This window comes from Orycteropus afer, unplaced genomic scaffold, assembly GCF_000298275.1.
Source record: "Orycteropus afer afer isolate SDZICR_OR568_19922 unplaced genomic scaffold, OryAfe1.0 scaffold00072, whole genome shotgun sequence".
Lineage (NCBI taxonomy): Eukaryota > Metazoa > Chordata > Mammalia > Tubulidentata > Orycteropodidae > Orycteropus > Orycteropus afer.
The window spans coordinates 10091229-10115630 of NW_006921659.1; the positions used below are offsets into that span (position 1 = coordinate 10091229).

The window sequence follows — 24402 nt, forward strand, 5'->3', positions numbered from 1 at the left end:
TATAGCATCAGAACTCTAAGCACCTGAGAGAGAGTGGGCACCTCCCAGAACATTGTTTTGTGCCACTCCCAACAGAAATACTCCAGGTGGACACCTTCAGCAATCAGGAGCTCCTCAGTTGCTCATAGAAAATCCCACCTTGGAGTTTACAAAGACTTATGGATAGAAAAGCCACACAAAGTAATTTACTATACCACACCATCCATTAAAATCACATTGTCTTAAATTTCTAATGAAAATTGCTATGCAAATATTCATTCAACACTAGAAATTTATCTTACTTTTGAGTGATGAATTTGTCCCAATGACATGAAACCTGATTGTGCCATTTTTTATCCTATTATCTTAGAGCCCTAGTAATAATTCCATATTTTATTTTAAATGTTATATAGAGTTTTCTTTAAAAAAAAAATACTGTAGTTGTGGACTGATACAAAATTTAGTAAAATATTTGTCATTTGTTTATTTTGTTCTTCTTGTTAATTGCCGTTGAGCCATTTATGACTTATATTGGCCCCGTGTGTGCAAAATAGAACTTCTGCATAAGATTTTTAAGACTGTAATGTTTCAGAAGCACATCGCCAGACCTATCTTCCAAGCAGGGCTTTGAACCAGTTTTAATCACTTCAGTCATGGCTCAAACAGCGAAATTGGAACAGACTCAAATTTGTAAAATGTGGTGCTGTACTGGAACAGTAACTGGAATGGGAAAAATTACAGGTTGAAGCCCTGGGCTGAGAGACTTGGCAGAGGCATAGTGAGCCCTTGCAGAAGCCTAAGGCAGGAGACTGGGCTCTTGTTAGACTGTGGAGAGTGACACACATTCAAAGCAGCTTAGTCGGCCATCATCTTTGAGCCAGGCACTGCTGTTTCTGATTCTACTATTCAAGAGAGATGATTGTATGTCCTGCACATGCTGCCCTTCTTTTCTAAGAAGGAGAATAACTTTATACCAAGGCATCAGCTGGCACTTTTTCCTGTCTGGTTATCCTTCCTGGTACACCCATGATTTAAAAATTTGAAAAATTCAGGTCTGTTCTGGTTTCACTTTGTTGGCCATGACTAAACTGGGAAGAACCAATTGGAAGCTCTGCTTCTAGGCACCTGTTGGTGGGTTTGAATCACACAGCCCTTTGGCTGCTTGTGACACCTAGAGACTCCATTATTTTTTAATGCCTGTTAATATATCTGTGACTGTTTTTCTTTTCAGGCAGAAGAAATGCATGAGTAAATTGTTAGAATACAGTGCTGATGTCAACATTTGTAATAACGAAGGTCTTACAGCAGTAAGTAATTATTAGCTGTAAGTGCTAATAATTTTGTCTGGGCTTTTAAAATACTTTTTAGAAAATAATGTTTAAAGTGATGGTAGTGCTGAGAATAGTACAAATGTTTTTGTAAATTACTTTTTTTTGGTAATTAAGAAGATGCAGGATGATTTGAGATATAATTTTTAGCTATATTTATTAAGAGAAGTTAGGATTTCTCCCCTCTGTTTTTAAGTTTATTTATTTTAAATTAGTCATTTCTTTTTAAGCCTTACTATCTTGCTTTTGTCACTGACTTTCAGGGGTCTAAAGGGGCATATCTGCCAATGTATGTGATGAATTCATCATAGGGAGGCTGTCCACTTAAATACTTTTGTATCTTCATTGTTAAAAAAATTGGAAATATAGCTAGCCAGAAAAGGAACAAAAAAAGTAATGAAAGTAATGATTTACCTGTATTCCCTACACTCAGAGATAATCACTGTTAACATTTTGACTTACATTCTTTCATACTTGTTATAACTTACTTAAACTAGTATTTCTGTTCATTTGGTCATATCACTTTTTGAAACTGGGATAATGTATTTTTGATCCACATAGATTTTATAGGAAGGTGTTAATGAATATTGTTGAAGGGATTATAAAATCACAAAATTTTAACCAAATTGTTACTTGTTGTAAGATTATTTATTTTAGAGATAGAGATAAAATATAATTCTGTGACAAGTAAGAAATTGTTTTGAAGTCACGGCAGAAGATGTTAAGTTTTATTTATTGAATTTTACTTTCTTTTGATCATATAGTATTTGTAGAATTGAAATTTTTAAATTTGTGAATAAAGAAGAGTGCTGAGTGTTCTACTTCCCATACCAGTTTTTGAGGACTTTTTGATTATAAAAAAAAATTTGTGGGGGAAAACATATAAGAACAGTTCCTTTAAGATTTGAATTATTCTGTGAATGGCTTATTAGAAAATAAACTTAATTATATGAAATGAAGAATACTGTCACTTACTGTTCCGTGAACCCCAGTATGTTAGGTATTTATATAGAATCCAAAGTTCCTGTGAAAATTCAGAATTTATTATATGTTAACAATATAACATCAATTATTTAATGAATAACTGTATGTATTCTGAATATCCACAGGACATTAGTGATGTGGTAGGTGCTGCAGAGGATTTTAAAGCTATGGCAGTGATCGAGGTCTATCTTTAGAACACTGTTTATTACAGGCAAGATTAGATGTTCAGTGTTAACATACTCTGTTTAATCACATAAGCTTTCATCAGCTCATTCTTCCTCTTCTGAATTTGAAGGAAGATGTGTAGAAAATTTTTAAATAATAATTTTTAAAAAATAATATTACGCTTTTTGTGAAAGTTTACACAGCAAATTAGATTCTCATTTAACAGTTTCTGTACAAAGTGTTCATTGACGTTGTTGTTGTTGTTAGGTGCCATTGAGTTGTCTCCAACTCATAGCGACCCTGTGCACAGCAGAATGAAACACTGCCTGGCCTTGTGCCAACCTCACAATCCTTGCTACCCCTGAGCCCATCATTGGCAGCCACTGTATCAGTCTGTCTCTTTGAGGGCCTTCCCCTTCTTCGTTGACCCTCTACTTTAACAAACATGATATCCTTCTCTAGGTAATGGCTCCTCCTGACAACATAACCAATGTAGGTGAGACAAAATTTGGCCATTCTCGCTTCCAAGGAGCATTCTGGCTGCACTTCTTCCAGGACAGATTTGTTTGTCATTTTAGCAGACCATGGTACTCTTGGCATTCTTCTCCAACATCACAACTCAAAAGCATCAACTCTTCTTCTGTCTTCCTTATTCATTGCCCAGCTCTCACATACATAAGAGGTGATTGAAAATACCATGAGTTGGGTTAGGCACACCTTGGTCTTCAAGGAGACATCTTTACTCTTCATCACTTGAAAGAGATCTTTTACAGCTAATTTGTCTAATACAGTAAGTTTTCTTATGTCTTGACTGCTGCTTCCACTGCTGTTGATTATAGAACCAAGTAATATGAAATCCTTGACAACTTCACTTTTCCTCCATCCACAGTGAAGCTGTTTATTGGACCAATTGTGAGAATTTTTTTTTTTTTTTATGTTGAGATATAATCCATACTGCAGACCATAGTCTTTAATCTCCATCAGTAAGTGCTTCCAAGTCATCCTCACTTTCAGCAAGCAAAGTTGTATCATCTGCATATCGCAGGTTGTTAATGAGTCTTCCTCCAATCATGATACCACATTCTTCATATAATCCAGCTTCTTGAATTATTTGCTTGGCATGCAGATTGAATAAGTGTGGTGAAAGGTTACAACCTTGATGTACTCCCTTCTTGATTTTGAACAATGTAGTATCCCCTTCTGTTCAAATGACAGCATCCTTATCTATATACAGGTTCCTTGTGAGTACAGTCAACGGTTCTGGAATTCCCATTCTTCTCAATGTTCTCCATAATTTGTTATGATCCACACAATCTAATGCTTTTGCATTGTCAATAAAATATAAGTGAACATCTTTCTGGTATTCTTTGCATTCAGCTAAGATCCATCTGACATAGCAGTGATATCCCTGGTCCGCATCCTCTTCTGAATCCAGCTTACGTTTCTGGAAGCTCTCTGTCAATATACTGCTGCAACCGTTTTTGAATTATCTTCAGTAAGAGTTTACTTTCATGTGATATTAATGATATTGCTCAGTAATTTCCACATTCTGTGGGATCACCTTCTTTTGGAATGGATACAAATATGGATCTCTTCCAGTCAGTTGGCCAGGTAGCTGTCTTCCAAATCTCTTGGCATAACTGAGTGAGTGCCTCCAGGAGGCATCTGTTTATTGAAACATCTCAGTGGGTATTCTGTCAATTCCTGGAGCCTTGTTATTTGCCAGTTCCTTCAGTGCAGCTTTGACTTCTTCCTTCAATATCATTGGTTCTTGATCATACGCCACCTCCTGAAATGGATGAACAGCATCCAGTTCTTTTTGGTACAGTGACTCTGTATTCCTTCCATCTTCTTTTGATGTTTCCTGCATCGTTCAATATTTTGGCCATAGAATCTTTCAGTATTGCAACTCGAGGCTTAATTTTTTTCTTCAGTTCTTTGAGCTTGAGAAATGCCGAGTGTGTTCTTCACTTTTGGTTGTCTAACTCCAGATCTTGGCACATTTCATAACAGAACTTGGCTTTGTCTGCTCAAGCTGCTCTTAGAAATCTTCTGTTCAGCTCTTCTATCTTGTCATTGCCTCCATTTGCTTTAGCTACTTTCTGCTCAAGGGCAAGTTTCAGAGTCTCTTCTGACATTCATTTTGGTCTTTTCTTCCTTTCTTGGCTTTTTAATGACCTTTTGCTTTTTTCATGGATGATTTTCTTGATGTCATCCCATAGTTCTTCTGGTTTTCAGTCATTGGTGTTCAGTGCATCAAATCTATTCTTTAAATGGTCTCTAAACTCAGGAAGGATATTATCAAGGTCTTATCTTGGCTCTTGTGGACTTGTTTTAATTGTCTTCAAGTTGAACTTGAACGTGCATATGAGCAGTTGATCGTCCATTCCACAGTCAGCTCCTGGCTTTAATACAGAGCCACCTCCAAGCGAAAAGCAGCTTTCAAGCCCCAGGTTTGCCTACTTCAGGCCAGGGCCTTACTAGAGAGCCACATCCAAGTCAGAAGCAGCCTTCAAGCTCCAGGCCATTGACATTGGTTACATCATATTTCACAATGTGTCAGCATTCTCACTGATTCCTTTCTGGTGGTTCTGTTTCCAGTAAACAGTTTTCCCTCATCTTCTCATCTTTGCTTTAGAGTGATTGTTCACCATTTATATGATTTTTTAATGGACCACAGTGCTTATAGGTGATATTCTTTATTTTATGAGGCACTCTGTTATGTAGCCTATGGGTGAGCTCAGGATAGTTTTGGTTTAAAGTTTAGAAGAGTATCCCAGGGTAGTAATCTTAGAGAGTCCTCTAGTCTGAACCAGTCCAATAAGTCTGGACTTTCAAAGAATCTGAGTTCTGTTCCACATTTTATTCCATTTCTCTCAGGATCCCTCTGTTATGGCCCTGATACCAGAATGATCATTAGTAGTAGCCAGGGCACCATCTAGTTCTGTTCTCAGGTGAGACTGTGGTTTGTGTAGACTGAGGACAGATTTTCATAACTTTAAAGAGCAGTGAGTTGCTTGAAAGTCAAAAGTTCATAACCCAAGGACTGCCTGTATATAAAAGCTATTTATAATTAAGTTGTTGGCTATAGTTGCTTTTCCTTTTCTTCATAATATTATGTATTTCTTATAGTGAATAATAAAGGAGGCCTGGTGGCACAGTGATTGTGTACTTGGCTGCTAACAGAAAGGTCAGTGGTTCGAACCCACCAGCAGCTCCCTAGGAAAAGATGTGGCAGTTTGCTTCTGTAAAGATTTGCAGCCTTGGAAACCCTATTGAGCATTTCTGCTCTGTCCTTAGACTTCTCTGAGTCTTTGGTGTCCTTCTTTCTCTTTTGCTTTAGACAAGTAGAGATCAGTAGTTGTATTTTAGATGGTCACTCATAAGCTTTTGAGACTCCAGACACTACTAACCAAACAAGGATATAGAATATAAACTTCATGAGCTATATTATTATATTATGCCAATTAACTGAGTTGTCCCACAAGACTATGGTCCTAAACCTCTAAACCCAGAAAACCAATCACGTGAGTTCTTTGTGTCTAAGAAGTATCTGTAACTGTTCTCCCTATCTGGTTTATTATATAGATGAATATATATGCATGTAGTCTTAAACATGTATGTATACTTACATACAGATATATCTGTATATACATACATGTGCATATATGTATTTCCATATCCATATAAACATAAGTAACCATACATAAATTTTTTGGTGGTGGTTGGAGTTGTTACAAAATGATGTTGTATCCCATATCAGAAACATCTTTTTCTCTTGTGTACTTCTTGTTGTTGTTGTTGTTGTTATGTGCCGTCGAGTCAAACCCGACTCTTAGCGACCCCTCCTTGGGTTTCCGAGGCAGTATCACTACGAAAGTAGGATTGCCCAACCTTCCTTCCGAGGAGTGGCTGGTGGGTTTGAACCGCCAGCCGTCTGGTTAGTGACGTCATTTATGTTGGTTAGACTGTGCATGCTTCCCCCACATTAGGTGCTAAATAATAAAATTTGTATTTAGTAAAATTATTCATCTGTATAGCTTAAAGAGTCAAATGATTCCACAAGGTTTGCTATAGAAAATAGTTCCTCGACCTTCCTTCCCTATCCCCAAACTTCCCATTCCCTAGGTAACTCCTCTCAACTGTTTTAATGGATTTAAATATTTTATTTCTGTATGGTGGCGTAGTGCCTAAGGTATTTGACTGCTAACCGGAAGGCTAGTGGTTCAAACTCATCAGCCATTCTTCGGAAGGAAGACTGAGCAATCTACTTCCATAGAGATACTGCCTCAGAAACCCAAGGAGGGGTCACTATGAGTCAGAACCGACTCGAGGGCAGTGAGTTTTTTTAATACCTAAATAAAGACGAGCCCTGGTGAAGCAGTAGTTAAGTGCTTGACTTGTAGTTAAGTTGGGGTTTCAAACCCACCATCCACTGTGGGAGAAAGATGTAGCAATCTGCTTCTGTAAAGATTTACAGCCTTGGAAACCCCACGGGGCAGTTCTACTCTGTCCTGTAGAGTTGTAATATGTCCCAATCAACTCGAGGGCAATGGGTCATACCTGAATAAAAAGGAGCCCTGGTGGTATATTGGTTAAAGTGCTTGGATACTCACCTATAGGTCAGCAGTTCGAATCTACCAGCCACTTTGCAGGAGAAAGTTGGGACAGTCTGCTTTTGAAAAGATTATAGACTTAGAAACCCAATGTTAGTTCTACTCTATCCTGTAAGGTCACTGTGAGTTGCAGTTGACTTTGATGGCAATGAATTCATGCTCATATTGCTGCTTTCTGAGTTCAGGTATCATCTGTTGGCTTCCTGGAGGATGAGATGATTGCTCTTTTTTCCATGTGTCCCATCTTTATCCCACCACTACAAGCTCATTTTCCTCACATTCTTCCAATATTGTCATCATAATTTTATTTAGATTATTTTCAGTGTGTTTTCCCTTTTTGATGACAGGCATTCCCTGGGCCATTAATGAGATCTGTTCCTAAGTGTGTCTTTAAGTTCAATTTGTAGATAATTCAGAATAGGTGCATACAGTTCTTATTTAGCCTTACTTTAGTGCACAAAAAGGCTTTAAAGTCTTTTTGGTGATTTAAAAGCTGCATCTGCAGCAAGTAAAGGTGATTATGATGAATAATGTGTTGCCAGAAGGGATTGTTCCTGTCATTTCAAAGTGAGGACAGATTTACATAACTTTAAAGAGCAGTGAGTTGCCTGAAAGTCAAAAGTTCATAACCCAGGGAGTGCCTATATATAAAAGCTATTTATAATTGTTGTTGTTGTTGTTAAGTGCCGTCGAGTCGTTTCCGACTCATAGCGACCCCATGCACAGCAGAATGAAACACTGCCCGATCCCGCACCAGCCCCACAATCCCTGCTATACTTGAAACCATCATCGCAGCCACCGTATCAATCCATCTCGTTGAAGGCCTCCCCCTCTTTCATCAACCCTCCACCCTACCAAGCATGACATCCTTCTCCAGGGAATGGTCCCTTCTGACAACATGACCAAAATAGGTGAGACAAGTCTGGCCATTCTTGCTTCCAAGGAGCATTCTGGCTGCACTTCCTCCAGGACAGATCTGTTAGTTCTTTTAGCAGTCCACGGTACTTTCAGCATTCTTCACCAGCACCACAACTCAAAAGCATCAACTCTTCTTCGGCCTTCCTTATTCATTGTCCAGCTCTCACATGCATACCAGGCGATTGGAAATATCATGGCTTGTGTCAGGTGCACCTTAGTCCTCAAGGAGATATCCTTGCTCCTCAGCACTTGAAACAGTTCCTTTGTAGTTGACTTTCCCAATGCTACACGTCGTCTAATGTCCTGACTGCTGCTTCCATTGGCATCGATTGTAGAACCAAGCAACGTGAATTCCTTGACAACCTCAATCTTCTCTCCATTGATTGTGATGCTGCTCATTGGTCCAGTTGTGAGGATTTTTGTTTTCTTTATGTTGAGATGTAATCCATACTGCAGACTGTATTCTTCAACCTTCATCAGTAGGTGCCTTAAGTCATCCTCACTTTCAGCAAGCAAAGTTGTATCGTCTGCATATCTCAGGTTGTTAATGATTCTTCCTCCAATCCTGATACCACGTTTTTCTTCATATAGTCCAGCTTCTCGGATTATTTGCTCAGCGTATAGATTGAATAAGTGTGGAGAAAGAATACAACCCTGACGCACTCCCTTTTTGATTTTAAACCACGTAGTATCCCCTTGTTCTGTTCGAACGACAGCCTCCTGGTCAAGGTACAGATTCCTCATGAGTACAATCAAGTGCTCGGGAATTCCCATTCTTCTCAGTGTTATCCATAATTTGTCATGATCCACACAATCAAATGCCTTTGCATAGTCAATAAAACACAAGTAAACATCTTTCTGGTATTCTTTGCCTTGAGCCAAGATCCATCTGACAACAGCTATGATATCCCTTGTTCCACGTCCTCTTCTGAATCCGGCTTGAACCTCTGGAAGTTCTCTATCAATATACTGCTGCAAACGTTTCTGAATTATCTTTAGTAAGATCTTACTTGCATGTGATATTAATGATATTGTTCTATAGTTGCCACATTCTGTGGGATCACCTTTCTTTATATAATTATTTATAATTAAGTTTTTTTTTTTTTTTGAAGTGGTCCCTCCCCTCCCCTCCCACCACTGGCAGCCAATGAAGAAAGTGTCCCTCCATATATAAACCTTTCCTTGACCCTTAGCAACAATGAACTAATACTACATTTGTCCTTCTGTGATAGACTTATTTCACTCAGCATAATGTCCTCCAATTTCATCCATATTAGGCAGTGTTTTTTCAGACTCTACATTATTCTTTAGTGCTGCATAGCATTCCATTATGTGTATGTACCATAGTTTGGTCATCCACTCTTCTGATATAAATCTTAGAGATAAGTCCCTTGCCAGATATGTAATTATCGGCAAATATGAATTTGTTGCTGTCATTTTTGTTATGTGCTTTCTCTTGGTGTCAATTTCTTTGTTCCATGTAATTGTCTGTGCTGAGCTTGTTTTGTTTATGAATCGTGTTACCTACCACTTCCTTTGTTGCTGTTGTTTTAGTATTTGCTGAATATTTATGCTGGTCCTCTTTTTTGATGTAAAAGTTTATCATTCTTCTTTGAGGTTACCCTGTGATTTATAGTTTTCTTGTGAAGTTTAAAACAGTCCTTTCTATCTTGTAGTTGTCTTGATTTCCCTACCATCTAGAAGTTCTGTAATAACACAGTTTTTTCCCTCTTTTTGGTTTGTAGTTGTCCTCATTTGTCAGTTGATGTCTCTGGTTACCTGTTTACAATCTTGTAGGCTTATTTACTTTAGATACTACCATAGCTGGGTTGGTTTCTGGGTTATATCATCGTCTGTGTTAATAGTCCATTGTTGTTGGCTGTTGTTGTTTCTCTGTCCAAAGGGTATCCTTTAGCATCTCTTGTATGGTTGTTCTGGTTTTAACAAATCCCCTTAATTTCTGCTTTCCTGGAAATGTCCTAATTTCACCATCATATTTGAGGGAGAGTTTTGCTGGGTACATAATTCTTGGTTGGAAATTTTTCTCTTTCAGGGTTATATATACCATCCCATCGTCTTCTCGCCTACGTGGTGTCTGCTGAGAAATCTAAGCTTAGTCTTATTGGTTGCCCCTTGTAGGTAACTTTTTGTTTTTCCCATGCTGCTCTCATGATTCTTTCTTTGTTTTTGGTTTTTTTAAGTTCGATGATGATATGTCTTGGTGATTTTCTTTTGAGGGCTATCCTGTTTGGGGTTCATTGGATTTCCTGAATGATTATATTCTGATCTTTCATCATACCAGGAAAATTCTCTTCCAACAAATCTTGGACAATTTTCTCTGTGGTTTTATTTTTCTCTACCTATTCTGGAATTCCGATTACAAGTAGGTTATTCTTTTGATGGTATCCCATGTGAACCTTAGTCTTTCTTCATTTAGTTTTGATCTTTTTTCTGATTTATCCCCTTCCAAAGAAGTGTTCAGGTATTTGCCTTCAATCTCTCTAATTCTGTGTTCCATTGATTCAATTCTGCTTCTTTTCCCATTCAATGTCTTATCTATCTGAAAATTTAGTATTAATCTTCTAGATCTCTATATGTAGATTTTTATCATTTCTAATTTTTTATTTAGGAGCTCTGGTAGCATAGTGGCTAAGGCACTTGACTGCTCACCAGAAGGCTGGCGGTTCAAACCCACCAGCCACTCCTCGGAAGGAAGGTTGGGCAATCCTACTTCCGTAGTGATACTGCCTCGGAAACCCAAGGAGGGGTCGCTATGAGTCGGGGCCGACTCGACGGCAAACAACAACAATTTTTTATTTGCTTATTTTTATGTATTTTGTCGTATTGTCTTTCAAAATTGTTCTAGGCTTTTCTCTGTGTTTTCCTTGATCTGCTCTCAATTCGTTGGATGATACCTAAATATAATTCTTTTGAATTCCTTATCAGGGAGTTCCAATGCTGTATCTTCCTCAGGGATGTGTTTTGAGTCTGTATCCTGGTGACCTGTTTCTCTTGCTTCTTTTGTGGAGTGTGATGCTCTGTTGTCTCCGAGGCATTGTGATGTTTTTGTGTCTATATTTAACTGCTGATTGTATGTTGGAGTGACTTACCCATGATTTTCGTTTTCTTTGTTTTGTTTGTATGTTATCTATGCAAGCAGGTACTGTACTCCTCTATTCAGTAGTTGACAGCACTTATACACTTGCCACTTGCCTCCTTTCCTGTTGTCAGCCTCTGGTATGTCCCTGCTGACCTTGGCAAAAGAGCCTATTCTTAGGTCCCTGGAATCTGAATGAGAATGCTATCATTTTAAAATCCAAAATGGTTGCCACTTGTAAAGATTAAAAATGGCTGCACCTTCAGTCACTTTAAATATCCAAAATGGCCACCGCTTGTAAACATTCAAAATGACTGCACCCTCAGTCACTTTAAATATCCAAAATGTCTGCGCCCTCTGGCCAGCAGAAAGTCAATAGCTCAGGTTGTTTCCCTTCTTGCTGTTTCCCTTCCTAATCATAGGCCACTAATGCATTTGTCCCTGCAGCCCTTGGTGACCAGCATTGATCTTTTGGTCAATTCTCAGGTCCCAACACCATTTGGAAATATTCAGGCTGTTGGTCCTGTCAAAGTAACTGAAAGTCCGCAACTCCAGCCGTCTCTGTGCTCACTGGTTTCATTCAGGTTTTTCCACTAATTGGTGCCTAATCCACTTCTGCATAGTTCCTTTCAAAGCTCAGGGCTCCAGGATACAGATCTTCTGTATCTCTGTCAATTGGTTTTTCTTTTCATTGTTGAAGAGGGTCTGTGTTGCTTGTCTGCCTATTCCTCCATCTTACCAGAAGTCCTATGTATTTCTTATAGTGAATAATAAAGGAGCCCTGGTGGCACAATGGCTGTGTACTTGGCTGCTGATAGAAAGGTCAATGATTTGAACCCACCAGTAACTCCATAGGAAAAGATGTGGCAATCTGCTTCTGTAAAGATTTGCAGCCTTGGTAACCCTATTGGGCATTTCTGCTCTGTCCTTACAGGGTAGCTGTGAGTTAGAATTGTCTCTATAGCAACAGGTTTTTGTAACAGGTTTGTAGTGAACAATTACCTTCTTCAAAAATTTGAGATAATTGTAGATTTAGTACAGTTGTGAGAAATAATACAGAGATATCTTTTGTGTACTTTGCCTACTTTCCCTTCCATGGTGACATTTTGCAAAACCATAGTATAATATCACACCTAGGATATTGACATTATATAATCTACCTTTTTATTCAGTTTCTTTCTATTTTACTTGTACTCACTTTTGTTGTGTGTGTGTGTGTGTTAAAGTCAATATAGTTTTATTACCTGTATAAGCTCATGTATCTAGATGTATCTAGTCAGTATTCTGAACAGTTTCCACACCACAAAGATTTCTGTTGTTGACCGTTAATCACCATACATTTTCCCTCCACTATCTTCACCTAACTCTTGACAACCACTATTTTGTTCTCTTTTCTAAAATTTCAAATATATTATATAAATGATATTGTACTATTGTACTGTATGTAATCTTCAGGATTGGATTTTTTTCACTATATGTTCCCTGGAGATTTCTCTAGGTTGTTGAATGTATCAGTAGTTCGTTCCTTTGGATCAGGGCTTTGAATAGGTTTGAAGTGATTCAGTCATGGCTGATGAAGTGAAACTGGAAGAGATGCAAGTTTTAAAAATTTGAATGATCTGGAACTTGATAATTGGAATGGATTGAAGCCCTGGAATGGGAGACTCAGAAGAGGCATAGTTAGCCCTTCTATGAGCCTAGTGTGTGAGACTGAGTTACAGGTACATGTTGCTTAACGTCCATGATACATTCTGTGAAATAGGACATTGTATGAACACCATATGATAAATTGTCCAAATCATGTAACATCTGAGGTCATATGCCTTGTGTGGAGCTATGGGCCTGAGTCTGGAATGCTACTACTCTGTGCAGCTGTGCTTTTCACTGTTGTGCCCTTTTCCATTGTCACAGCCCTCCTAGCTGGGAAGAGGGGGTAGGGGAGTGTTTACTCCTTATGCTGGTGCCCCTCCATAGTTTGGGGGCTGGAACCTGAGCTCAGGGTGAGGGTCTGCAGCCTTATGAGCTGAAGTGGCTTCTACTCTTGAGACCTTCACCCCCGCTCAGACAGCGAGAATAGAGGTCCCAGGTGTGCACACCTTCAGGAGGCCATGAGAAAGATAGTGGCTCTAGAGGACAATCAAGAGTCCCTTCCTGTCCTGTCCCCTGTCAGTCTAATCACTGGGGATACCTCCTTGAGCCCACCACTATCACAAGGCCCTCCTTCACCTCCTTGGTCATCAACAGGACACTCACCTTTTCTAGTCCTGAGGTGTTCTCCCAGCTACAGCTGGAGAAGGAGCTGTCTGACCCTAGATCCCCAAGATGTCCAGGAAGTCAAGATCTGGAGATACATCTACTGGCCTGATTCTAAGTCTGAGCCTGAGAAGGCACCACTCACTCCCCAGCTAGGTGTTCCTGAGGTGAGAGTGAGCCAGGATGCAGCAATGTTTGAAAGCCCGTTCCTGGAGACCTTAGTGTGGCGGCAGCTGTGGGCCAGAGGCCAGTTTGGAATAGCCCACAGGGCAGCCACCAGGGACTAGACCCTGTGTACAGAAGAGGGGTGCTTGGTACATGACGTTCCTGTTACATGGAACCCTAGAGACCAGCAGCAGCTCCAAATGGGCTGTGCTGGGCAGCAGCTTTGGTCTTGGCACGGTCTTTGGGGACCAGCAAGGTGGTGCATGAGGTAGGAAGTTGTACCACTGTGAAATTTGAGGCAAAAGCTTCAAATACAACTTAATGCTGCTGAAGCACCAGTGCTGCCACACAGCTGAGAAACCATACAAGCATGGCCAGGCCTTGAACCACATCTCATATTTCCCACAACACCTATGCATACACAACAGTAAGAAGCTCTGCAAGTGCTGTGAATACAATTAGGCCTTTAGCCAGAGCTCCAACCTGCTGTGACAGCAGTGGCTGCACAATGGTGAGAAGCCATACACGTACAGCCATTTTGGCAAGGCCTTCGTCTGTAGCTCCATGCTCTTGAAGCATCAGTGCATTCACACAGGTGGAAAGCCCTACAATTACCACGAGTGTGACAAGGCCGCCTGTGACTGCTCCTATTACTTCTTCTACTCCTGCTTCTTCCAGTACCTGCAGGTGCACATAGGCAAGAAGCTCATTGCCTGCGACATCGGTGGCAAGACCTTTGGCCAGAGCTCACAGCTTATCTAGCACCAGAGGATCCACTACCAGGAGTAGACAGGGCAGCCAGGCAGGGCTGGTGAAGGGTACCAGTCTATGTTAAAGCTTCAGAGGGAAGGGCTGCTGCCCATCCACCCTACCACATTGCTGCCCAGTTCTGTATGTCCAGGGGTTTGGGAGAAAAAAAACCTTATGGAACCATGGTCATATATGCAATTGTACATTGGCCACATTGATATTATGCAGTGCATACCTCTTTTGGCAGGACTGTGGAGTGTGACACACATTTAAAGTCGTGTGGTTGGCTATATCTTTGTGCAGGGAACCACTGTTTCCAACTCTGCTCAAAATCCGATGGGCAAGAGATTTGATTTGATTTGGTTGCTACGTAATGTACACACTGCCCTTATTTTCTAAGAGGGAGATTAAATTTCTAGCAGGGCATTGACCTGTAATTATTCTAGTTATTCTGTTCACTGAAATTTTAAAAATTTGTGTCTGTTCTGATTTTACTTGCTTGGCTATGACTAAACCAGGAGGAACTGATTCGAAGCCCTTTTTATTGCTTAGTAGTTTTCTATGATGTGGATGTACCACTGTTTGGTTAACTGTTCAGCCATTGAAGGTCATCTGGCTTGTTTCCAGATTTTGCCTGTTGAAAATAAAGCTACTATAAATATAAACATTAGTGTACACACTTTTGTGTGAACATAAGTATGTTTTTGGAATAAATAAATGCCTAGAAGTGCAGTTGCTGTGTTGTATGGTAGTTTCTTATTAAGTTTTTTAATAAACTGCTTGTTTTCCAGAGTGGTGGTACCACTTTACCACCTATAGCTACCAGCTGCATTGTAGTGATTCAGTTTTTTAGTATCGTCACTAGCATTTGGTGCTGTCATTATTTTTTATTTCAGCCATTAAAAATGGGTGTGTAGTGCTATCTCATTGTGGTTTTATTTTGCATTTCCTTAATGGCTAATGATGTTGAAAATCTTTTCATGTGCTTATTTATCATCTGTACATCTACTTTGCTGAAATGTCTGTTCATATCTTTTGCCCATTTTCTAATTGGATTGTTTGTTTTTTACTGTTGAGTTGTAGGAGTTCTGTATATATTCTAGATATTAGTCCTTTTTCAGATATGTGGTGTACATATAATTCTCCCAGTCTGTAGCTTGTCTTTTCATCTTCGTCACTGGTCTTTCACAGTGCAAAAATTTTTAATTTTAATCAGTGTGTTAGACTGGGTTCTCTAGAGAAACAAAACCAATAAAGCTTATATATATATGTATATATAGAGAAATTTATCTTAGGAAAATGGCTCACACACTTATAGAAGCTGGCATGTCCAAAGTTCCTGGATCAAACGTCAAGCTGGAGGCTTTTCCTGACTCTTGAAACCGCAGGGGCTGTGGAACTCAAGGCTGGCAGGCAGTACACAAGCTATTGACTCCAACGAATGACGAATCCAAGATCTCCAGGCCAAATGGTGGACTGTTCACTCATGGACAGTTTTAGGCAGCACAGCAGAATCCTGATCCACAGAAGAATGTCTCTTTTCCCAGGATGTCCTTGGATATACTAGAAGCAGGCCACACCCCTAGGGAAACTACCCCCCAACAGATTGCCCGCTCAAACATAATCATCTGATCCCATCATGGGAACAACCACATCACAACAGCTCAAACCACACAGAATTGTGGTCCAGCTAAGTTGGCACACAGCTCCAACCATCACAGTCAAGTCCAATTTTATCAATGTTTTTCTTCTATGGATTGTGCATTTGGTATTGAATTTAAGAACTCTTGGCCTAGCCCTAGATTTGAAGATTTTTCTCTTTTTTTCTAAAAGTATAGTTTTACATTCAAGTCTGTGGGTCCTTTTGAGTTAATATTTGTATAAGGTTTGAGCTGTAGATTGAAGTCCTTTGATTATGTGTGTCCAGTTACTCCAGCACTATTTGCTTAATAGACTGTGCATTGAACTGCTTTCTCAAAAATTTTCTGGGCATATTTGTGTGAACCTGTTTCTGGCTCTTCTTTTCTGTTTCATTCATCACCAACACCACGCTTTTGATTCCTGTAGTTCATATATTAAGTATTAATATCAGGTAGAATAATTCCTCCCATTTTGTTGTTACCAAGATTATTTTAGGTTGCTGGTTCCTTGTCTTTCCTTATAAATTTTAGAATAAGCTTATCTCAGTCTACAAAAAATTTTGCTGGAATTTTGATTGGCATTTAAATAAAAGTAATTCCAGAAGGAGAAATGTTGTTGTTACATGCTGTCGAGTCAGCCCTGACTCATAGCGACCCCTCCTTTGGTTTCCGAGGCAGTTTCACTACTGAAGTAGATTGCCCAACCTTCCTTCCGAGGAGTGGGTGGTGAGTTTGAACCACCAGCCTTCTGGTTAGCAGTCAAGTGCTTTAGGCACTATGCTACCAGAGATCCTGAAGAAGAAAATAGAGGAGTGAAAAATCATCAAAAAATTTGACTTATAATAAACCTATAGGTCAGTTTGAGGGAGAATTGACATCTTTCCTATGTTGATTGGGTCTCTCAGTGCATAAACTCAGTATGTATTTCCATTTGTTTACATCTTTGATTTATTTCATCAGCATTTTTCTAATTTTCAGCATATAAATTTTGTATGTGTTTTGTTAAATGTCTACCTAAGTTTCATTTTCTTTGGAGCAATTGTAAATGGTATTGTATTTAAAATTTCTGTTTCTACATGTTCTTTATTAGTATAAGCATACTTTGTGTTATCATGCTTGGCATGTAATGTGTCTTTTACAAATTGAGGATTTGTGGCAACCCTGCATCAAGCAAGTTTCTCTGTGCCATTTTTCCAGCAATACATGCTCACTTCTTGCTTCTGTGTCACATTTTGGTAATTCTCACAATATTTTATGTGTTTTCATATTGCTGTTGCATACTTAACAGACTGTGGTATAGTGTAAACATAGCTTTTATATGCACTGGGAAACCAAATCATTTGTGTGACTTTCTTTATTGCAGTAGTTTAGAACCAAACCTGCAATATATCTGAGGTATGCCTGTATATAGAAATGCATGTGATTTTTTTGTGTTGCTTTTGTATCTTGGGACCTTCATCTATTCTCTGACCTTGCTGAACTCACTCACTTTTTTGTAGATTCCCTACGATTTTTCTACATAGACAATTATGTCATCTATAAATAAGAGGTATAGTTTTATTTCTTTTTCAATCTATGTGCCTTTTATTTTTTTTTGCCTTATTGCAACTTTGTTTTTAAATTTATTTAATTTTCTAAGTACTCATCACAAATTCATTAGCTTTGTAAATATCTTCTTGATAGATATTCAGTATCTTTTATCTTCCTGATTATGTCTCAGAGAAATCTCTTACGGAGCTCCAGGACATATTGGCTGATTTTTCTAGGCCTACTATGTAGTGCTGTTTAGAATGTCTCTTGCCTGTCATTCTGGATATACCTTTTGCCCTTTGTCTAGTTTTGGGTTCTCTGTGGCACAGGACCAGGCAGTGTTTTGTTCTGTTGTACATAGGGTCAGTGTGAGTTGGGACCAACTCAATGGCACCTAGTAATAACATACCTGTCTTTCCTGGTAACTCTCCTGTTATTTTGTTGGAGAACTTCATCCTGAGAAAGAATACATGAGAGGTAAATTTATTAATAACTTGCATGTATGATTATGAATTGGGTTTTTAAGTTTGTGTGCTTAGTTGATTATTTAGCTCACAGTAAAATTCTGGGTTGGAATTTATTTTTCCTTAGAATTTTGAAGACATTAGTTTTATTGTCTTCTAGCTTCCAGTTTTCAAGTGGCACTATTTTGTTCTTGATTCTTTATATGAAACTTATTTTATTTTTTCTCTCTGGAAACTCATAGAATATACTTTGTCCTTAGAGTTCTTAAATTTTCTGATCATATGATTTGGTTCAGTGTATTTATCCATTTTGCTGGCTAATAGTGGGATACTGCCAACCTGGATACTTATGTTCGAGAAACTCATGTCCTGGAAATACATGAGAAATTTTAATAAATTGTTTCTTTGATGATTTTCACTTCTGTTTTATCCTTCTGAAGTTTTTGAGTATTGGGCTTCTTTCTTTCTTTTTTCTTACCTTTTCTCTCATTTCTTCCTTTTTCATTTCTTTCTCTTTTTTTGTGTGCTCTCTAGGAGATTTCCTCAACATTATCTTCTAAATATTGTTTTGAATTTTCGTGTCTCTATCAGTGTTAATTTCCAAAGTTTTTTTTGCACTGCTTTTTTTAAATTTTTTTTTATTGTGATTTGTGTGAAAGTTTAGAGAGTAAATTCATTTTCCATACAGTAGCTCACATGTACTTTGTCTCTTGACATTGACTGCAATATCCTACAATGCAACAGCTTCCTTCCCACTTCCTCCGCATACCCACCTCTTACCTGTTTCCTATCTTTCCATGCACTCCTGCCCCCCCAAGCTGTCTCCCTGTGCATACACAGCCCTTCTATTCTCTCATGATTATTCTCTACAAGGAGTGTATCTACCTAACATAAATGTTCAGCTCATATACCTGTGTTTTGTTTGGCTGGAAGCTAAAGGAGTGGGTTCAATTCCACACCTGAAGGGCAGCTAGGGGCCATAGTCCCAGCAGTTCCACCAGGCTTTATCAGAACAGCAAATCTGGTCCCTTTTTTTGCTGTTGTTGTGGTTTTGAGTTTTGTCCCACATTGTTCTTCTACTCTATCCAGGATCTCCTACATAGATCCCCCTCCAAATAGTTGACAGTGGTAGCCGGACACCATCTAGTTCTTCTGGTCTCATATTCATATAGGCTGCGGATTGCATGGTGTACCAGTCGGTAGGAATAATTCTTTCCGTGAATCTTTGGTTTTCTTCGTTCTTCTTTGCTCTGTATGAAGAAAGACCCATCACTGCATGTAGATGGCTGCTTGCAAGCTTTTAAGATCCCAGTCTCTACTTGCCAAAGTAGGATGTGGAAGAGTGATTTTGTCTAGTATGTTATGCCACTTGACCTTGATGTCCCCTGCGACTATGGTCCCAAACCCACAGGACCAACTACTCACTTACTCTGGGTAGCTGGCTGTGGCCAAGAAATGACTACAACCTTCTCTGTTGTCAGCTCTACTATATACCTGGGAATTCCTACAGAACATACTGATGCAATTGTAGAAACACTATCTGCCAACCCTATACTCGTCATGCGCATACTCCCTACTCCATAGACATACCTTCATTCAACCTGTCTACCCATCTATCCAGGTGTATATCCATGTTTGCCATCACTCACAACACAGTACTGTATGTGCAAAAGGATTCATCTTTGTTGTCTCTACCTCCCATGCACCTCTCTATATCTTCCTCTTCCTCAATGCCACTGTATTGATCACTCAAATTTGGTATATTGCCCTTCTCTTCATCCAAATCAATATTTGTCTTGCCCTATCTAATAATGTTCCCTTCCCTCCTCTCCCACCTCTGGTAACCAACAAAGAAAATTTCCTTCCATAGATAAACCTTTCTTTGACTTTTACAATAACGGACTAATACAGTATTTGTCCTTCTATGATTGACTTCTTTCACTCAGCATAGGGTCCTCCAAGTTCATCCATGCTATGTGGTGTTTTGCCAACTCTGCGTTATTCTTTAGGGTTGCAGAGTATTCCATTATGTGTATGTACCATAGTTTGGTTATCCATTTTTCTGTTGATGGGCACCTAGTAGGTTGTTTCCATCTTTTTGCTATTGTAAGTAGTGCTGCAGTGAACATGGGTGTGCATATATCTGATCTTGTCCTGGCTATCACTTCTTTAGGATGTATACTTAGTAATAGAATAGCTGGGTCAAATGGTGTTTCTAATTCCAACTTTAAGGACTTGCCATACTGCTTTCCACAGTGGTTGTACCATTTTACAGTCCCACCAGCAGTGTGTGAAAGTCCCAATTTCTCCACATCCTCGCCAGCATTTGTTATTTTCTGTCTTGTTGAACTTTGCTACTAGTGCTGGGGCAAGATGATATCTCATTGTTTTAATTTGCATCTCTCTAATGGCTAATGATCATGAGCATTTCTTCATGTGTCTGTTGGCTGACTGAATATCCTCTTTGGTGAAGTGTTTATTCATGTCTTCTGCCAATTTTTTAATTGGATTTTTTGTTTTTTTGTCGTTGAGCTGTTGGAGTTTTCTGTATTTTTTAGAGATAAGTCCCTTGTCAAATACGTTGTTGCCAAATATTTTTTCCCAGTCTGTAGGTTCTGTTTTGGAGAAGTGTTTAGAAGCACATAAAAATTTAATTTTTAGAAAGTCCCATTCATCTCGTTTCTCTTCTGCTGTTTGTGCATTTTGGGTTATGCTTGATAATCTGTTTATACGTATGACCCCTAAATTTGCCCTAGTTTCTCCTTGAGGAACTTTGTAATTGTAGGTTTCACATTTAAGTCTCTGATCAATCTGGAGTTAGTTTTTGTGTATGGTTGTTGTTGTTAGGTGTCATCGAGTCCTCTTCGACTCATGGTGACCTTATGTACAGTAGAAAGAAACAATGGCCAGTCCTTTTCCGGTAATATATCTGACAGTGTTTCACTACTATTTATAAGGTTTTCACTGGCCAATTCTTTGAGAGTGGATGGTCTCTTCCCTCTTCCTGAGTCTGTCTCAGTCTGAAAGCTCTACCAAAACTGGTCCACCATGGGCACCCCTGCTGGCACAGCCTCCACCTTCAAAGCCACACGCAAGCCACCACGTATAACAAACCAGCAGACAGGTTCGTCTCCCTTAGCTGTTCCAACTGCTCCACTCACTTCCTGGGCTTCCCCCTAGCTGTTCCAGCTGCCAACCCTGTCTGCTGCTGCTCCCTGCCGCCTTGGGGGCTGTCCCCTGCCCTCCTTACCTGCTCTGGCCACCAGCCCTGTCTGCTGCTGCTCCCTGCCGCCTTGGGGGCTGTCCCCTGCCCTCCTTACCTGCTCTGGCCACCAGCCCTGTCTGCTGCTGCTCCCTGCTGCCTTGATGGCAAGTACAAATTGTGTGAGGTACAAGTCTTGTTTCATCTTTCTGCAAATGGATATCCAGTTTTGCCAGCACCATTTGTGAAACAGACAATCTCTTCCCCATTTAATGGATTTTGGCTCTTTGTCAAAGATCAGCTGACCATAGGTCGATGGATCTTTTTCTAGGTTCTCAATTCTATTCCATTGGTCTATGTGTTCTGTCATACCAATACTAGGCAGTTTGGACTACTGTGGCTGTATAGTAGGTTTTGAGATCCAGCAGTGTGAGACAGTTTACTTTGTTCTTCTTCTTTGGCAGTGCTTTGCTTATTTGAGGTCCCTTTCCTATCCATATAAAGCTAGTGATTGGTTTTTCCATATCCTTGAAGAATGTTGACAGGATCTGGATTGGAATTGCATTGAATGTATAGATTACTTTGGGTGGAATTGACATTTTTCACAATGTTCAATCTTCCTATCCATGAGCATAGTGTATTCTTCCATTTATGTAGATCTCTTATGGTTTCTTGAAGTAGTTTTTTATAGTTTTGCTTGTATAGGTATTTTGTGTTCCTTGTAAGATTTATTCCCAAGTATGTATGTATTTATTTTTGGTAGCTATTGTAAATGGTATTGTATTCCTTATTTCTTTTACAGTAATCTCTTTGCTGGTGTAGAAGAATCCAATTGATTTTTGTACGCTGACGGCATGTAACAACAATCTTGTATCCTGCCACTATGCTACATATCTCAATTAGTTCCAGTAGACTTTTGGCTGAGTCTCTTGGGTTTTCTAGGTATAGGATCATATCATCAGCAAATAGGGATAATTTGACTTCTTCCTTACAAATTTGTATACCTTTGATTTCTCTTTCTTGCCTTACTGCCCTGGCTAGGACTTCCAATACAGTGTTGAATAGAAGCAGTGATAGAGGGCATCCCTGTCTAGTTCTTGTTCGCAAGGGGAATGGTTTCAGTCTCTCTCCCTTGAGAATAATGTTAGCTGTTGGTTTTTCATACATGCCCTTTATTATGTTGAGGAATATCCTTTCTATTCCTATTTTGCTGAGAGTTTTTATCAGGAATGGGTGTTAGATTTCATCAAATGCCTTTTCTGCATCAGTTGATATGATCATGTGTTTTTTTTTTCCTTTGTTTTATTTATGTGATGGATGATATCGATTGTTTTTCTAATGTTGAACCACCCTTGCATACCTGATATGAACTCCACTTGGTCATAATGTATAATTTTTTTGCTATTTTGTTAGAGTTTATTGGCTAGGATTTTGTTGAAGATTTTTGCATCTATATTCATGAGGGATATTGGTCTGTGGTTTTCATTTTGAGTGATGTCTTTGCCTGGTTTTGGTATCAAGGTTATGCTTGCTTCATAAAATGAATTAGGGAGGATTCCAACCTTTTGTATGTTTTGGAATAGTTTGAGTAGGATTGGGGTCAGTTCTCTGAATGTTTGGTAGAATTCTCCAGTGAAATATGGTCCAGGACTGTTTTTTGTTGGTAATTTTTTTGATGAACTGTTCAGTTTCTTCTTTTGTTATGGATCTGTTTAACTTTTCCCCTTCAGGATGTGTTAGTTTATGTAAGTAGTATGTTTCTAGAAATCTGTCCATTTCTTCCAGATTTACATATTTGTTGGAGTACAGTTCTTCATAGTATCCTGATAGTATCCTTTTTATTTAATTTGGTTCTGTTGTGATGTCACCAATTTCCTGTGTTATTCATGCTCTTTGTATTCTCTCCCTCTTTTCCTTTTTTAAATTTGCCAGTGCTTTGTCAATTTTATTAATCTTCTCAAAAAACCAACTTCTAGTCTTGTTGATTTTTTTTTAATATTGTGTTTCTGTCTTCCATTTCATTGATCTCTGATCAAATCTGTATTATTTCCTCTCTTTTGGTGACTGTAGGCTTTACTTGATGTACTTTATCTAATTGTTGGAAATGTTGATTTTGGCTCGCTCTTCTTTTTTGATGTGTGCATTTATTGCTGTAAATTGGCCTCTGATCACTGCTTTTGCCATGTCCCAAACATTTTGGTGTGTTGTGTTTTCATTCTCATTTGATTCAAGGAATTTTTTTATTTCCTTTTTTTATTTCTTCTATTACCTAATCGTTCTTAGGAAGGATGTTGTTCAGTTTCCATGTGTTTGGTGTTTTTCCATTGATCTTCCTATTACTGATTGCTAATTTTATAGCATTGTGATCTGAAGATACTTTGCAGTATTTCAGTGTTTTTAAATTTATTAAGGCTTGCTTTATGGCCTAACATATGGTCTATCATGGAAAATGTTCCATGTGCACTGATTGTACTGTTGTTGGGTGAATGCTCTGTAAATGTCTACAAGGTCAAGTTGGTAGATTGTATTGTATTCTTCTGCATCTTTGTTGAGTTTCTTTCCAGTTCTATCTTTGATTGAAAGTGGTGTATTAAAGTCTCCCACTGTGACTGTGGAGTTCTCTCTTTGTCTTTTCAGTTCTGTTACAGTCTGATTTATGTATTGTGGGGCTCTTTCATTGGGTCCATAGATATTTATTATAGTTATATCTTCTTGCTCAGTTGATCCTTTAATCCTTATATAATGTCCTTCTTTGTCTTATGGTAGATTTTGTCTTAAAGTCAATTTTATCAGAAATTAATATAACCACTCCTGCTTTTTTGTTGTTGCCCTTTGCTTGGTATGTCTTTTTCCATCTTTTGATTTTTAGTCTATTTTTGTCTTTGTCTCTAAGGTGTGTCTCTTGTAGACATTGTATTGATGGGTTATGTTTTCTTACCCAGTTTGCAACTCTCCATCTCTTGAGTAGTACATTTTATCCATTGACATTCAGTGTAATCCTTGACAGGTATGAATTTGTTGTTGTCATTTTGTTAGGTGTTTTTTCACGGTGTTCCTGGTTTCTTTGTCCCGTATAATTTTCTGTGCTGAGCTCATTTTCTTTATGAATCGTGTTATCATTTTCTTCGTTGCTGTTATTTTTTATTTATTTATTTTTTATTACGATTTGGGTGAAGATTTACAGAGTAAATTCACTTTTCATACAGCAGTTCACATATACGTTGTCTCATGTCATTGACCAAAATTTACAATGCAGCAGCTCCCCTCCCACTTCCTCCCCATAGTTACCTCCTCCCAGTGTCCATCCCTTC

General features: G+C 38.8%; 1 protein-coding gene across 1 annotated transcript in view; it reads left to right on the forward strand.

Moving 5' to 3' along the window:
- HACE1 (HECT domain and ankyrin repeat containing E3 ubiquitin protein ligase 1) overlaps nucleotides 1-24402 on the forward strand; it is a 246142-nt gene that overhangs the window by 36694 nt on the left and 185046 nt on the right. The window contains exon 5 of the mRNA XM_042780944.1: nucleotides 1211-1286. Coding sequence (XP_042636878.1) covers nucleotides 1211-1286 — 76 coding nt within the window. The remainder of the gene's footprint in view (nucleotides 1-1210; nucleotides 1287-24402) is intronic.